The 17,241-nt window shown below is 35.4% G+C and overlaps 1 protein-coding gene across 3 annotated transcripts in view; it reads left to right on the top strand.

Moving 5' to 3' along the window:
* CDH8 (cadherin 8) overlaps positions 1–17,241 on the top strand; it is a 137,211-nt gene that overhangs the window by 115,779 nt on the left and 4,191 nt on the right. The window contains exon 10 of one of the 3 annotated variants that reach the window (XM_055819042.1): positions 3,767–3,887. The exons of 1 other annotated variant lie outside the window; for it this stretch is intronic. In XM_055819042.1, the coding sequence (XP_055675017.1) occupies positions 3,767–3,864 (98 nt within the window). In that variant the 3' untranslated portion in view covers positions 3,865–3,887. Of the gene's footprint in view, positions 1–723; positions 3,888–17,241 lie in introns of those variants that run through there. One more of the 3 variants, XM_027792486.2, reaches the window with a different exon arrangement.

Below are 17,241 nucleotides of genomic sequence, written 5' to 3'. Positions count from 1 at the left end.
ATAGTTCTTACCAGGGTTTATGTAGTAGAATCAATTACAAGGTGGCTTGAAACATGGGAAAGCCTCATCTTTGGATTAAGAGAACCATCTTAATGGCATACATTTGTATTCCTGCAGAAGTCCAATAGCCTTATAAGTAATGAGCCTTCCCTCACCCCAAAATATTCAGTGTCCATCCATGTGAGGTCCAAATTTGGGCCAAACTGATTTTAGTGAGTGCACAGTCAAGAGGGTTTGCTTTTTTTTTTTTCTTTTCATTTTAAATTGAAGCATTATAAGTACTTCAGTGATGAACTGTTCTGTTGGTTCTCTATAATGAACTTAATATTTATTCTTACCCATGCTTAGTACATTATACCTATAATAGCTCCAAGAACGTTCATGTTTAAATGTCCATTTCTTCTGTTCTTTCCATCTAGCAAGTTTAATCTGTCACTTACGTCCTCATTGTGCTGCCTTGAAAGTATAGGCAATGTCATGTATTTGAATGGAAATAGCCTGGTATAATCACTTCAACCACTAACTGGCATACATGCCTTTGTATTTTGCACATTTTCTATTTTTCATCAACTCTTTACAATAATAAATATTTCTAAACTATTTTGAAATAGTCAAAGATGACAATTACATGCAACCTCTTTTCTAGCTATCCCAAATAATAAAACCAAATTATCAGCACTACTTCATTTTTTTTTAAAGTACTTCTCTGTCACTGTGTTTTTAACGTAATAAACCTAGATTTTTTTCCATATCTTTTCCCTGAAAATATTTTTAGCAGTGTCTGTCAAATGCATACCTGGAGGATGAGTCTTTTGTTCCCACAAGAGTAACTCTCATGTGTTAAAATGAGTTTCTTTCCTTGAATCAGTTTCTTTTGGCATTTCTCGATATCTCTGCCATTGTCTCAGCTGCCAGCTAAATCTCCTTCTGTGTTTTTGATTGACTTTTCTTTCCAAATATATGCCTCAGAGAGCTAAGAGGTGGCACTGCTATTTCATTGCCCTCCTTCCACTTTGCCCAATTTGAAAGTTAACCCACTGACCTCAGGTACAAATTGCCTTAGCAAGGACATCATTAAACGCATCATTTCTTGGTAGATGTACAATGTACACCTAGAATAACAGCACCCATATGGTCCTTGGATATGAGCAGTAAATCCTCATACACTTTTGCAGTTTCATGAAATTTTTCATGAGCCTTCAGAAACTTTGTGGCCCAGCTGCCATCTGTGCCAGAGAATGTTTGACAATGGCAATTCTCAAGGGAAAGCACATGCTCATATATTTCTCATGTGTTTAATAATCATCCAAATTTTCTTTATATATCAGTAATTAGACTTTCAAGGTAGAACTCTAAAACATATGAAATCACATCCTTTTTAGTGGTTTTCTTGAAAAGTAAAGTTAAGTGATGTGATCAGAGATGTGTCTTGCATCCTAAATTTAAATATTTTTCTACCATGTCTGTCAATATTAGTGGTATAGAATAACATCTAGAAGACTGAATCTAAAATTATAAACCAATATGCGGCATAATCTAGAAAACAACATTATCATCTCTCTTAATAGGCATAGTCTTGGCACCAGAAATCACAAAGAATACTTCCATAATGAAGTGTGTTCAGTGTGACAGTAGTAGAGTTAAAAATTGATTATTCTGATGTATTGAAAAAAACCCTAACAAACACAAGCTAACCTATAATCTGGCACTTCTGTGCCAGAATCTGCCATCCACAGGCAGACGCCATGTTTCTCCAGGAGTGTTCATATTGTGAAAAAAGGTATTATAAATATCATACTATCAGTCTTTTTCTCAGCATGGCATTGAAGTTGGAACAGTTTAAAAAGCAAAGTTCAACATTTTTATAAACTCAGGATACCAGAACAACCTCAAAGCATTGATTTTTTTTTTTAATGAATAATATAGTTAATAATGATATTGTTAATATAAATTTACTGAAGGATCTGCTTTTTAGTGTGGTTGAGAGATTTTGCTCAATAAGTTCTTTTTTGCTTATGTTATAAATTCTGAGTTACAGAAGTTAAAACAAGGAAGCATAAAGATGGTGGTGATATTTTGCCGAGCAGAAAGGCCTAAGTTTTATCAAAACAAATCATACGAGAGTTAAGGTAGCTAAACTGCATGAGGCATTTTAGTTGTAGATTTAGATTTTTCTGACATTAAGTCATATTTCAGAAAACTCTTAGTTACATTTCAGATGCTTACTTACCTTTCTCAGTTAAAAACAAAATGTGATTTACAGGCCTGAAGTACCACATTCTACTTATGATCTACAAGTTATACTACACTTCAAGGTTTGAGTGCCTTTCTGAGAATGTCCCAGGTGTGTCATGGTCTGTGGGCTGGAAGGCATGTAGGAATTACCATCCAGCTGTGTGGTGATAAGAGAACACTATGCTACCTTACCTCCCTCGCTATGGAGCAGGCAGGCAGGGCTATCACGGCCTGGAAAAGGAAAGGACAGATTCAAGCATCCACCTGATTAATATGCAAAAAGCGGTATTCAGCTGGTGCAAGCGCTTTTCCTGGAGTGATTGGTTGTGCATAAGGCGGTAAGTGTCAAGTCCCTGAAATAATTTGGTTTTATAACATAGGAAATGCAGTTCCTTATATATTATACTCAGGTTCCTTCATCCTTGGCCCTTAGACAATTGACCTGATTGAAACTGCTTTGGATCAGAAACTGTGTTAGATCATTTTTGTAGGAAAAATAATAAATTTTCTTATTTACATATCTGACAATTCTAAGATGTAATGTCATCTTGTGAAGTAATAGACTGTGTCTAAAGACTCAAAAAGATGAACCCTTTCTGCTAGTGATAAAGTGATAAGCAACATGAGGTGGAAATCAGTACTATAGATCTTTGGACTATTAAATTCTAGAAGACTGGTAGAATTTCAAGCTGCTGATAATATTACTGAGGCACCCAAATACATTCCAGTAATACTCTGAAGTTCTATCTTCCCAGGCACTGAATGCATTTCCATTTCCTCTGTATGATTTCACATTGAAGTAATGTATTCAACTCCTTTCTGCTATACCATTTTGCAGTCCTAGCAAGGTTACACTTTTCCATGGTACAGTAGTGTTAGCCCCATCTAGTCTGAGAATGTCAGTGAAAATATTCTCAGTATATATCTTTCATACTTGATAGCTTTCCGCTTCCTTTACCCCTTCTTTCTTTACTATCGTCACTATTGACTATGTTCTGTTATTCACTGATGTTTTTCCTTGATGTTTAATATCAATTGAGTGCAATTTGAAGTAACTTCCCAGGCATAGAAGGATGTGATGTTTTTTTCTGAAGTGAAGATTACATTACTGTAGATTGGAAACCAGTATTTTTCCACTCCAGTCCTTTGTGTGCCACTTCCTTCACTGACACCTGCTTCTGCTGTCTTTACCATCTTTCTTCTTGCATGTAGATCACTGCTCTTTCTGGACTCCCTGCTAATTAGAACTACAGAACATGTGAAGACTCTGTGCAGTTCCTCTGCAAACATACATTTTAGCCCTATCTGGATGATTTGCACCTTCTTACACTAGTTATGTGATTTTCACCACTTTGGTAGGCTAAAAAGATGAATCCTTCTTGGTGCACATAGCTGCTCTAGCTGAAACTGAATGTCAGAAAAACAGAATCAACTCTTCAAACGCTAGCTCAGCTCCCAAGCTCCTCCACACTTTGACCATTCTGTCTGTTCTGTCCATCTGAAACCTTATTCACTCCTCTCCTGTATTCAGGATGCAGGACTCCAGACAGATTCCCTCTCTCCTCCGCCCTAAGCCAGATGCGGTCCATCAAGTCTTCATTCGACTGGACAGGCCAACCTGATGAATGAACCAGCAAGGAGGGGGCCATCTGGTAAGCCGATTGTCCTCTTTTAGGCATCTTTAGGCTCTTCTTCATCTCTGCTGTGTTCCCCAGCACGTCTGTACTTTTTATAGTTTTGTAGCTGGCAAAGCGTTTCTCTGGGAGCGCTTCTGTTCCACATGCTGTTTAACCTTTCAGTCCTTTCTAATTCAGCTCTGTGATGACAACTTCTTTCCAAGCCTCACCAATACAAACGTTCAGACAACTACAGAAGAGTTGTATGTGCACATGGGAAAATAAGACTAAATTCCACAGCATCACATCCTTGCAGAAAGCGCCTTTTTTAAAAACTATTTGACTAAATAAAAATGACAAAGCTATTTCAGGACATTTATGTAAACGATGACCCAGCCCCCAAAAACCGTAAAGTGTGAGTGTTGAAGTACAGGATAATACTGTATATATGCAGTATACCATTATGCATACATGACCAAAGAGACTTTTACTTCACTCATTCTTAATTTATTATTTGTGCTGCTAAGCAACAAAATGTTGTCAAGGCATCAATTATGTTTCATTTTATAAATCAAACTAATTAAGAACCAGATGCAATGTGAGTGAAAAAGATCTGAGGTCACTGTTGTGCACCATATGTACAACAGTGCTTACTCATGGTGAGGAGATGGATTGGACAGCTGTGAATTTTCCTGCTGTAGGAGTATCATCATGCTCAGATAGTATAACATAGTTATGTCTCTCTTTCCAGTTTATTCCTTTAATTTCATAAGAAAACTAAAGAAAAGTGAGCAACACTGCTGTGACTTAAAAAGACGAACTAAGGGGTAAAAGGTTATGAAAACAAAAGAGGAAAATAATTTGGTCAGCAAATTAGCATGAAAAGAAATCGGTTTTAGTAATAATATGGAACATGACTCAAAGAAATAACGGAGAGAAGAATAAATTGAATATTCAGTTTGACTTAATTTCAGACACAGATTGCGGAAAATAAACATTACATCAGGGTCTCAAAACGGAACTGCTTAGCAGACAGAATGGCATTGTTCTTAATGAGTAAAAAACTGCTCAACTAAGTGCTATCAGGACAACAGTAAGATCTGTAGTACCATCTCTCTGGAATTTGCCTTCCAATGCAAATTGCTCCAATAGCCCTTTAATTTTCAAAGGTTCCCTAAGTGCTTTAAAAATGTAACTTCTTGAAAGCTAACAGCAACCACAATAATTACATTCTATGACTTTAAAAGTTTTTCATAGTAGTATTTGTAACTAAGTGATTACAGAATATTTGAAGATAGGTTTCTAGATTTTTAATCAACCGTCTTCTGAAAATAAGATTTCTGCCAAAGTACCACTTCTGGTTTCATGGGTAGATCTAATTCCTCCAGGTTTTCTGCAAGAAACAATTCCTGTAGTGGAAGTGTTGATGGACAATGCACTGTTTGATTGCTTATAAACGGGTTTAATTCACTGAGTAGGAGAAATTATGTCCAGAGCTGAAGGTCCTGGTAGAGTCTCTGCCCCTTCACCACCTCAATATATTATCTGACAAAGACATATTGCATCTTAAGAACCCCCCTCTGTTTTCTCCTTATTATTTGGCTTTGTTTTGAATGCTTGATTTTTTCTCTATTGGTGTCTAATTGGTAATTATGGCACAAGACTGTTTTTCTTACTTTTTTTCCACCTTGTAAATGTATTGGTTGTTTTCATTATGGAATGTTTCTTTGTGTTATCACGTTCTAAATACAGGCTTTTGAGGGGGAGTAAATATTAATTTATTAGTTGCTCTAATTGTACTTTTATTTTGTCAATTAATGAGAAACTAGATAGGAGTCCCATTTTAAAGTTTCACTTGCAGTCAGGATTAAAAGAACCCCAACACTCTTCCACTAGAGGAAGAATCTAAACAGCTAGAATGAAAACAATATGAGCAGGGATAATCACATATTAGCTGTTAAATTTTCATTTGATTAGTAAAAGTCTCCTTTCATCATAATAACACATATAAATTATACAAACAGTTTGCATATGGTTCCTCCATTAAAATAAAAGGTACTAACTTTTCACACTTAGCCTCAAGGCTTGTATGATAAACTATTGCACAACTAACATTATAATGTGATTTAAAAAGACAACGACTATTTTCCAATTTGCATCTTGTTTTGAACCAATTACAGAAGTGGTGTACAGGAAGGAAGAACTTATTATTGGAATCACAGTCGTTCTTCCTACAAGGTGACCATTACACGGATTATTATGTGAAGTCTATGCCTATACATTCTACCGAGCCTGTCTGGTGTGCTCACATTTATTCTATACCCTTTCCTTTTCTCCTTACTCCTTTTAAGCAGGTTCAAGAATGGGCTGTATATCTCTGACAAGAACAAATCTAGCAGTGACACACTGAAGGAAATACAACATTTTTAATGATTCTGACCAGAGCTTCTCACGTCAAGTTTTAAAGAATAATGGAGACAAAGGCTTTATTCAGTTTAGGGTGGGGTGGGGGGTGGGGGTGGGGGTGTACCACTTATGATATTTTCCCATCAAGTTCTGATTTTGTAATTTGTATGGGTGGTCTTGTTGTCAAATGACTCACTTTGTTGGTCTATCTCATTAGGATGTATTCCATTTGGGAAGCATCCAGTAATTAGTGATATATTTATGTAAGTATTAGTATTTAATATTTATATAATAAATATGCCTAGAAGGCAATCCATTCAAAGGCCAGAAAAGAGGTAGAGTACATGATTTTACTGAATGCAGAGATCTTACATATGGAGCCAAATGCAGAAAATAAATGAAACACTTAGGTTGACCTGTCTAGTCTGGGGAGAGAGTTTGCATATCCTAAAATGATAGGATGTGCAGACTTGGTAATCAATGCTGATTATAGAGGGAGTGAAGATGGGCCCCTGTTTGAAGTGAGATAATAAGGCAGCTTGTTAGGGAGAGATAAATAGAAGAACTTCAAGAAAAGGACCAGATGTCTGCTTGATGGTGTTGAAGAGGGAGAGCTAGTGGGGTCCTTCAAACGTAACATGGATGGATGCATAGTCAGAGTACAGTGAATCAGCGAAGCAGTAGTATTTGCATGCCCATATTAAAATAACAAAGTCAGATCACCCCAGCTTGGCTTAAAGTAATTGTGGGCTTAAGCAAGTAACCTTTATTTTTGCTATAGGCTAAGGTCTATGTATATTTTTGAGCAGTAAATGTAACAATGTAGTAATATTTTTTTTTATCTGATTCTATAACAAAAGATAAATCAGGAATAAAGTCTTATCTGTGGAGTTTTGAATGGAGTTAGGTATTGCAGTCATAAACCTTAAAAGGAGCATCAATAATAATCACTGAATGTTGGTATGTCCTATATTCTATAGCATGTTGGACTGTTGAACACGAACATTGACTTTCTTCTCTAATTTTTATAATGTAATAAAACACATTACGGTTTCACATTGTTTTCATAAAATCATATAGAACTTGTTGGGATTGTTTGTGTTTTGTTAGGAAATGTTTGTTCAGTTGAACTTAAAGCTAGAATCTAGGTTATAGGAAATAATAAGAAATAAGGTAAAAATATTTCATGTAGCCTTTTTGAACTTACCACTCTCTAACCTTGCTTAACTCCGTCATGTCACTTTCTATAACATTTTCATCCATTATATATGACCCTTCTGTAAATTATACAGTGTTCACGCCAACAAAGAATAAGACCTTGTGATCTAAGAGCACTCTACAGCAGTTGTGGGATGTTTATTTTGGTTAACGAAGTGTTCTGGGGTTCAGAATACTTTTGTATATCTTAGTTACAGGTTTCCTATATGATTTTGGATGGGTCATTTAATCACCATGCCTGTCATTGTGCCATGCATATACTGCAGATGTATTGTAAAACATTCATGTGATACTCACATGTGACATTAATGGCTCCTATGGCATTAATGGCTCCCTATGGATCGGTGAAGACTGTGATCTTCAAGAGTGCTTTATGGTGTCCATTTGGATCCTTCTGAAGCTCCCAGGTAGAAAACATGTAGAAGTTACTCTGCCACTCAGGGAAGCATTGTTGTATCTTTGATACAAGCTGGAGTACAAAATGTAGAGGAAGGTGTTTTACACTTGATTCTACATACCATCTTTATCTATCCCACAACATTACAACTTCTTTGTACTACTTTCTATTATTCAATAAGAAATTTTTTTTTTTTATAATAAATCAACTTTCTCTTATTTTTTGTTTGTCTGCTGCTAACACACAAGACCAAAAGATGTATTTGCTAAAAACTTTAGAATCCTACTGCAGTCTGTCTAGCAGAACCACTTGCTTCAAAACTTCATATAAAAGCTTAGCTTTTTCTAGACTAAAATTGTTTCTTTTAGTATTTTTTCTTTTCTTTTTTTTTTCTAGTAAGGAAACGTATCTTTCTCAAAGTATCTGTTGGTTTTTTCTGCTCTTTGTTTTTGGACTATTTAAGTTTATTTCATGATCTCGGAGGTTTTTTAGCATATTAACATGTATTCTTTTTTGCCAGTAGAATTGCCTAGTCTCTTGTATTACTTTTATTTGATCCTGCTCCTTGCAGCTTCTTCCTATATACTTCATTTGTACTTCATCATGAATCAGAAGACAACAGGAAACAATTTCACTGTGATATGCAAGTTGTTCTCTATGCATAGAGATGCATTATATATTTGTACCTTATACTTTCTATGCTTGATAGGAGGAGAATGAATAAACGAAATGTCTTTCGTTTTGCTGCACATATATTTCAATAGTGACTAACACCTGGTTTACTATTTACAGAATCTCCACCCCCGGAGATATTCAGAAGTTGCTTGGACATGGTCCTGGGCTCTAGGCAGCTGTGCTTGAGCAGGAGGGTAGGCCAGATGACCTCCAGAGGTCCCTTCCATCCTCAACCATTCTGTGATTCCATGAAAACACTAGAACACCTTATGAACTGATGCTATAGTTTGAGGATATTTACCAATATAAGCACTAACTTTATCATATCTCTACAGTGGTGAGGCAGAACTCATATGCTGACATCTTTCCCTTGCTCCTTCTTTTTCCAAGTTGTGTGTTGTGTCACACAACATATATAGCAAAGTTAAGGTCTTGTGGTATGTCCTAGTCTTGAAATTTAAATGTATGTGCACATGTGTTCCTGTAGACCTGCTTTGCTTCTCAGTAATCTGACTGTGATGGCAGTCTGGAACTTCTGGCTATGCCAGGTTTTCTCTGTGTAATGTTTATATGGTATGCAGAAATGTTCCCAAGAGTATCTGGAATATTTCCTTTGAAAACTTTATGCAATTTATTCCACTCTATAGACAGGTAATTGGTTTTTTTTCACTTGCTGACATTCCTTCTCTGGATGCATTTTGCTGTTCTCTGCATATCAAATGACCGTTAGTCTTCACCATAGGAGACACGTCCTTGTTGAGAGGTGTGCATACAATAAGACATTATGTGTATACTTTGAGTGTAAGACAGAGCTATAAATTACTGCCATTAATGGCCTGATGATAATAAATTTTATTGTTTTATGTAATCTGCATATGAGAATGTCTTCAAAAAGTCATTATCATGCTGCCTGTGTGCCCAGGGGCAATCTTATACCATAGCATTTCAGTCTTTCAAATTACAAAAAGCTAATATAACTCCTGATGACATTTACAAAAATGTATAATGGCACTCCTTTCAGTTCTCTCACAGAAATTATTCTCAGTGAAGTTAAAGGGAGTTCTGCGTATATAAGAACTGTAGGATCTGGCAGTTTTTAAAATCAAAGCCACTTTTTTCTTTTTCTTTTTCTTTTTCTTTTTCTTTTTCTTTTTCTTTTTCTTTTTCTTTTTCTTTTTCTTTTTCTTTTTTTTTAAAAAGTGGCCCTGGCTCAACAAAATGATAAGTCAATTTTTTTTTAATTTATTTTCTCTACTGAAAATACCTCAGCAATGTAAGTCATATTTAACTTTCAATGTTCTTTGGCAGAGAGTACACAATCTAAATTTCTTCTCATAGTAAGTTATTATATCAGTTATAAACCTCTGAAAGTTGGCATTTTGTAATGCAAGTTCTGATAAGGCTTTTATTACACCAGTACAAATAGGCTGCATTTCAATAAATGCTGGTTGGTTTTTTTTTATAGTCTGGTGGTTGCTTTCTGCCGTTATATTTCAAAGTGAACATTATAAGAAAAAGGAATAGCATAATAGAAATACACTGTTATGGCTTGAATTTTGTTCTCCAACTGTTATAACAAAGCTTCAGTATGGTTGATATATCCAATTACAGATTGAGTTTTAATAGATTGTTATAAGATCTACTGGTAAATAGTTTTAAATTCTCACTATGTGAATGTATATGTTCCATACAGTATTGGAACAGAAAAGACAGTTATCATGGCATGGAGAAGTGGCTCTTAAGTTGCTTAGTGTGGAATTCACTTAAATGCCAAGAATATATCATGTTTAAAACCCAAAATGTTCCTGCTTAAGTTTTCTTTTTCTTACTATGGTATTCATAGTTTACATTCTAGAAAGAAAGATTCACTTCAAACTTCTGTGATTGTCTTCATGGTCATGAAGACTCTGAAACTTTCCAGACCCTAGAAGTAAGTCACTGAAGTAAGAATTAAAGGATGTGTATAAAGTGAGGAAGGTAAAGAAAGTAGGATGGAATCCTTGGAACTCTTCCATAACCTACATTTTATAAATGCCAGTGAATCTGCTTGAGATTTAGCGTTACGTATAGGAGAACCCCAAATCAATGTAATGTGTAAAACCGTAAATCTCACCTGAGGGGCTTAGATACCTGTCTTTCATTTGTTTCACTTCTAGACTGCACTTGTAAGTACGCATTCATAATAAGAATAAGAATCCATTATCCCTAAAGAGAAATACAGATGGCAAAACCTGGGGATATTTTGGGGGTTTTATTTATCTGCAGCATTTTGTTGGAATCTGGTAACACAGTAATGGAAAGCTCTTGGTTGCAATGCAAAATATAGCCAATATTTTATCAAAGCATTCTAAAACACAGTATTACTTTCTGAAACTTTTTGGTTAAAGTAACAAGTTAATAGAATTAACTAGAATATGTAGATTTCAAAAATGATCCATCATTCTATGCAAATTGCTCTGTTAATAATGTATTTTTAATGCTAAGCACATTTGACAGCCATTTCATCTCTTTCTAAACTAAAGCTTGGCAACCTGCATTAATTCTTACACTTTACAGATGTAACATTCAATGCACATGCCATGTAGTGATGTGATCCGAATAAAGTAAAGCATGTCAAAGCAATGTGATTATTAGTAAACAAGTTTGTGGCTGGCTTATTGAATACAACAGAGAAAAACGAGAGGCAAAAGCCAGTGCTGTTTTAGCATCTTCATTGGCCTGAATTTGCTTCGTATTGTGGGACTGTCAATCATAACCGGCACCAGAGGATTCAGAAGAGATAAATGGGCATAACATCAGAGAGCAGGTGAGATTAAAATCAGGCATACTGGGTACAGTTCAGACAACCGTGGTAACAGTGTAACTTAACAGACCCAGAGCACAAAGTTTCCTGGTTTGACTTGCCATAAGTATCCATGAATTAAAAAGAGAATTAAAAAGGTATTATGTCCTAATAATTTCTCTACCACATTATCAATGAAATTAGTATCGTTTCAGACTCAGTGCATGCTTCTACATCATTATTTATTCAGCAGGGATTTTCCTTCCTTCCTTCAATGGGTTACAAAAACAAGGTATAAAATTTAAGAGCTGCTGCTAGACTGTAAGTGACAATATAGATAAGTTTGATTATAGCTCTGCTGGACTAAAGGTCAAAGGAAAGTTTTAGAATACTTAAGAGACAATTATCTAAAGTTCAAACTTTTCCAAAGGAATATAACTAGAAATTATACAGACTATTATCTAAAGTTCACATTTTTCAAAGGAAAAATGTACGAGGAAATGCTTATTCCATCACTTTTCTGTAAATTTGCCTCAATTTTTTATTCAAGAATTTGTTTACTACAAGTTTTGCATCACAGTAATATTCACACAATTATTCTGCTTTCCAAGAAACTTTACCGTATGACAATGATGTATTCTTATACATGATTAAATATTACTTTGCTCATGATTCAAAATTCCCAGCAGCACTTTTTATTTCTGCAAAGCAATACATGACCTGGAAATGTGTTTAGGTTTTTTTATTCGTTAGTTGATTCAGCAGTTCAATTCTGGCATAAGCTATTATTATTTAGGCCAATTGGGAAAGAAAAAAGTAATATTCAAATATACAAAATATGTGACATTTTCCAGTTCTTCTCCTTATCAGTACATTTGCTCACATGGAATGAATACTTTTTTTCCTGTGTTCTTATTGGTGTTTTAAGGGATTCCAGAAAGTCCAGGTCTCTCTAAAAATAAAAATTTGTTCAGGTGCTTGCTGAAGTATCATAGGAATGTTTTGTGAATTGCCATTTTATATGTTGGTACGGCATGTGACTTACTGTGGTGCAGGAGAGACAGTTTGATCAGTCAGCTGGATTTTTATAGCACAAAAACTTTTTCCTTTTGAACCTGATGTCTGCAATCAAATTTGATAGCAGTCATCAATCTGCATTTTTGAAAACATCACAAATTTTTGACATTCATGAGAAGCAGGTCAGTTTGAAATACCTGTGAATGCTTCAGTGCCCATATGGTTTGGCTATCATAAATCAGACAAAATATACTATAAAAATGGCCTCTTTTTGTTTTCAGATTATTTTATAAGCCTTCTACTTGAATAAAACATTTATGCCTTTACCACACAGATTAGGCAAGGGGTCATATTTCTTGTAAACTGCTGTTCAACAGGGTTTTGTGTGAGACAGTTATCAGGAAAGATCTAGCACATGTAAAATATTACACATAACACAGTTGTGTTATATATATTAACACAGATACATATATGACTTCTCATAAAAATTTATTTGGTGTACATAAACACACCGATATTAAAAATACTAAGTTTAAAAATTAAAAAAAAATATTGTACGGATACTAATGAACAAATAGATTGTTTTTGCATCTACTAACGAGTGGCAAATTATAACATGCAAACTCAAAATTGTTCCCTTTTAATCAAGTATTCCTTTAGAAAGTGTTACAGCCTAAGGCAGAAACAAAAAAACCCTGTCTTACATAAACACAGGTGTATCTCTCCAAGCATTTTAATGGCATTCTTTTGGAAGCAAAAAAACAACGTTTCTACCTTGTACCTAAGCGTAGTCTGAAACATACAAATCAGTTTTCCAGCTCAGGGCCTGTCTGTGAATAGCCTTTTACACGGTGAACATTGATGAAGGTATGCTTTAAGTTGCAGCTTCTGGGGTTTTGTACTAGATCAGAAAGCAGGTCATAAATATTCTTTCCCACTGCTCTTGTAATTATAAGAATAAAAAAAGATTTCGAAACAGTTGAATTGACAGAGAGATATCACACGTGGGACTATGACATTGAGTTTTTGGGGCTACATTCACTTGTCTTTTCTGTGCAGCATGATGCTGCCAATCTAAATATGTGTTATTTGTAAATCCTTTCACAGAAAGGTATGTACTATTGAGAAAATATGCAAAAGAATAATGATTAATGTATGGCTTATATCTCATGGAGTGTATATAGAGACTTTCTGAGAGTTCTACATGTCTTTGCACAATTTTATTAGTTCCCAGCCTCTAAAATGGGGATTGGAGTCTTCCCCATATTCCACTGTTTCTTTGTCATTAGGTTTCAATTTTGAAGAAAAACAAAAATACCAGTATTATCACAAATCTTTTGAAAATCTGTGTTTAACATTGTAAGGTCTCCAGGATGTATAGTAAGTATTACAGGAGGTGTGTATATAAATTAATAGTTATACAAAGAGCTGAAATGTTATCTTAGCATTCTCTTGAACATTCCTTTCTAGAGCATTTGCAGAAGACTGCTACATATTATATAGCAAACTTTTCTTGGAATGTCATATATTTTGGGGTTTCTGCCTGTGTTTTGGTAGTTTCCACTGAAAATTTGACAATAATAACTTAATTACTCAGTTATTTCAAGTTTTTATGTGAGAATAGATGCCACTTATGAACTGAGGAAGGAAACGAATGAGCTGTCCTCCTCTTTTCATTATCAAAAAAAGCAGGGAGTATCACAGTAAGGATTTTTTTGCTGCTCTTCTACTTTTGCCAAAGGACTCTATTACAGACAATCTGTTTTAGACTAAAAAATGTACACAAAAAGGTGGCTATAATAAACATGAAGAAACATTTATTTCTGTCTAGTGTTTCCAACTGTAAAATTTCCAATTAAAATTCTTACTTCACATAAGTAATATATCCAGCACGGATAAAAAATTCTACCAGAGTCTTTAATAGCACAAATGATTTGATCTTTCTGAGAACATATAAAAGGGATAGAAAAAGAAAGATGGAAAAAGAACTATGTAGGTGTAAGGTTACACAGCAGGGAAGTCCACTGATCTCACAATATTAGAGACCGTGAGGGAATTATAATATGCACAGAGCAAATGACACTTGGATGTAAGCTGCTTCTGTTTTTTACTTTTGTTCTATCATTTTACTGTCTGACTTAAAATTGCAACATGCATTCTTGCACGAAGTGGGAGATAAGTTGACTTCTGCCTGTTAATTTCACATCCAGATAGATGTCCATGCCATTAAAATCACTTGTGTCTAGCAAATCCAAAAGTAGCTTTGTATTGAAACTATTACATTTACTTTTCTCAAAATCTTTCATCCAAGAACCTCAAAAGAGATCAGAGGGTCTTGACAAGAGTTGGGAATCTGCAGGAAGCACTTGGCTCTGTGGTAAGCATGTCCTTGGTTGTGGTTATTCAAAGTACTTTTGTCTAGAAATCACACTGGACATCTTGTAAAGACCTTCTGTGTTGTCATTATTTGTTCCAGCTAGGAGGGAGATATTCCCGTAATAGCCTCTTTCATGGTTGTTTTGCAAATCTGCTTATAAACTTGAGAAACTCAGAGTCATCTGGTGATCTAAATGATTGATCTGATTTTATGTTTAAAAAAGGTAAGAATGAGCTGCAGATCTAAACTGTAGTTATATATTCCTGGAGCTGTGTTACTCTGACCTTACACTGATGCAAAAATTTGTGATGAGTTAAGACAATTATGAAGATCACTTACCTTTCACTATTCCTTAAGCCTACAGGACAGAATATATTTCCTAGTCCATCCTGTGTAACTGGTACATCAACATCAGTGTTGATGTACATTTCATCAGTGAAATGGCATTTAATAGGATTCTGGCATTTCAGTGAACTTCTTCAAGCCCTTCCCCACACAGAAGGGTACAGAAGTCGGGGGGGGGGAGCTTATTTTGGTTGAGAATGTCAAAGGACCTCCTGAATATACCTCACTAACTGGAGGTAAATGCTTAGTGTATCTCTTTGCTTATGGCAGGTTGCCTCAGAGCTTTGTTAACAGAGAGGGGCTCTTTTTTTCTGCATGTAATTTTCCATGTTTTTCTAAAAATAACATGAAAAAATAAATAGCCTGAACAGCGCTATAATGAAGAATCAGTGGGTTAATTGGAAAGATGAGTGGAAAGTGATTGTCCCCTCTCCTGCTGAGCACCTGCTGCCAAGTTAATTCATGCAGCAGTCCTGGAGGTTGTTCCTGGAGGAGATTCCTGCTGTTTTGTCGGCTATGGGTAAGGGGAATGTCCACAGAGAGGAGAAAGCAAATCATACAGATTGAGTTTATTGCTAATCAGCTGCCAGGATTTATTTTCAAGTTCTAGGAACCAACTAAATTGTCAGTTAAAAGAGTCCTTGTTCTTCACTCAAGAATCACATCTCCAGCAACACCAAGGTATATTTATTGTAAGATGTAGCAAAAAAAGGGAAGAAATTTGTTGCTAAACAAAATTCCCAAGGCAAAACTGAATACTTACCATCCACTGGCAAAATAACTTGGTCATTTCATTTTGCTTTTCCTATTGACTGATTGCCAGTTTTTTCCCAGGCACAACAAATGCAACTTTAGTCTAACATAGTAGCTTAAAAAAAAAAACAAAACAAACCAAACAAAAACCAAAAACACCCCCCCCAAACCACACCTCTGTAAAAAAAGTTTATCTTCTCTCCTTGTTTTCTATCTCGTCTTACATAATACTAACTATTCAGCCATTACAATTTCTTTTACACTTAAATAGTTCAGCTAAATTTCCCAAATACCGTGCATATCTTTTGCTTCATTTATTTTGAACTTGATTTGATAACTGTTACTGGTACCAGTTAGTTTCTTATACTCAGCACAGCTTTACTGATTGGCAGAAATGAGCACTTTATTTTCTCTATCCCTTCTCCTTCCTCTCGTTTTTTATGTCCTCTTCTATTTGTCTCTTTATAGCACTCCTCCTTTTCTACTTTGTTTTATTCTGTGATTCTGGTTTACAAGAATTTTCTGAACGAGGAGGAGCAGCAGTGAGTGTGTCAGAAAGATGGAAGGGGTCTGAAGCTGTCACCAAGAGGAGCTTCTTTTTTCTTTTCTTTCTTCCTAAAGCCATGTGCCTTAGCTCTTTTGCATATCTGTAAAGGGCAGGGATGCCAGGGCTCAGCATATCAATCCTTTCCTCCAGCTTGGACAGAGAAGGACTGTACCAGGCTTATAGGAAGGCACAGTCTGTATCAGTACAGATTTCTACAGCACAAGAAGTCACTGTGTAATATAACTATGAAAGTCTCTGGAGTTCTGAGTAAATGACTACAGATGTGATACTTCTGAGTGGGATTTATCTCAAAGACAGACAGAACTGGAAATTGAGCCCCACAGTTTTTTCTCCTTTAAAAGGTTAAAGCAAAAGGATTAAGGATGCAACTTCCGCTGAGATATTTTTAATTTTGTAGGAGAAAATCAAATAGACAGATAAATTTATTTTCCAGTATTTGAAAATGTGTGTGTGTGTGTGCAGAGGAGGAAAAGAATGCTATCAGATAAAAAAATGTACCTTTTACGCATAACAATAGATGTGGCGCTCTTTGGTAAAGCTATACACACTGATATTCAGGAAAACTTATTTACAATATTATTTTACTAACATAACATCTGTTTTTGTTCCTTGCAGTTCAGCTAGAGAGTAAGCATGACACTGGAAGTGGTTTAACTTGCACTCATGAGTTTAAACCTCGGATACATTCAAGCAAGGAGGAGGAGTGCAGTTTTTGCTTAATTCTAATGTGTGCTAGTTGTTGTCTTAAAACACACTTGACTTTTCCACTGCATTATAGTGGCACATACGATACAGGGTATCGTCAAGGAGTTTGCTCCTATTTGAGCTGTCAGAATTCTTAAAAGCTTATAC

Source organism: Falco peregrinus, chromosome 14, assembly GCF_023634155.1.
Source record: "Falco peregrinus isolate bFalPer1 chromosome 14, bFalPer1.pri, whole genome shotgun sequence".
Taxonomy (NCBI): domain Eukaryota; kingdom Metazoa; phylum Chordata; class Aves; order Falconiformes; family Falconidae; genus Falco; species Falco peregrinus.
The sequence above is the reverse complement of the archived record's forward strand: the minus strand, read 5'-3'. Positions and strand labels throughout refer to the sequence as shown.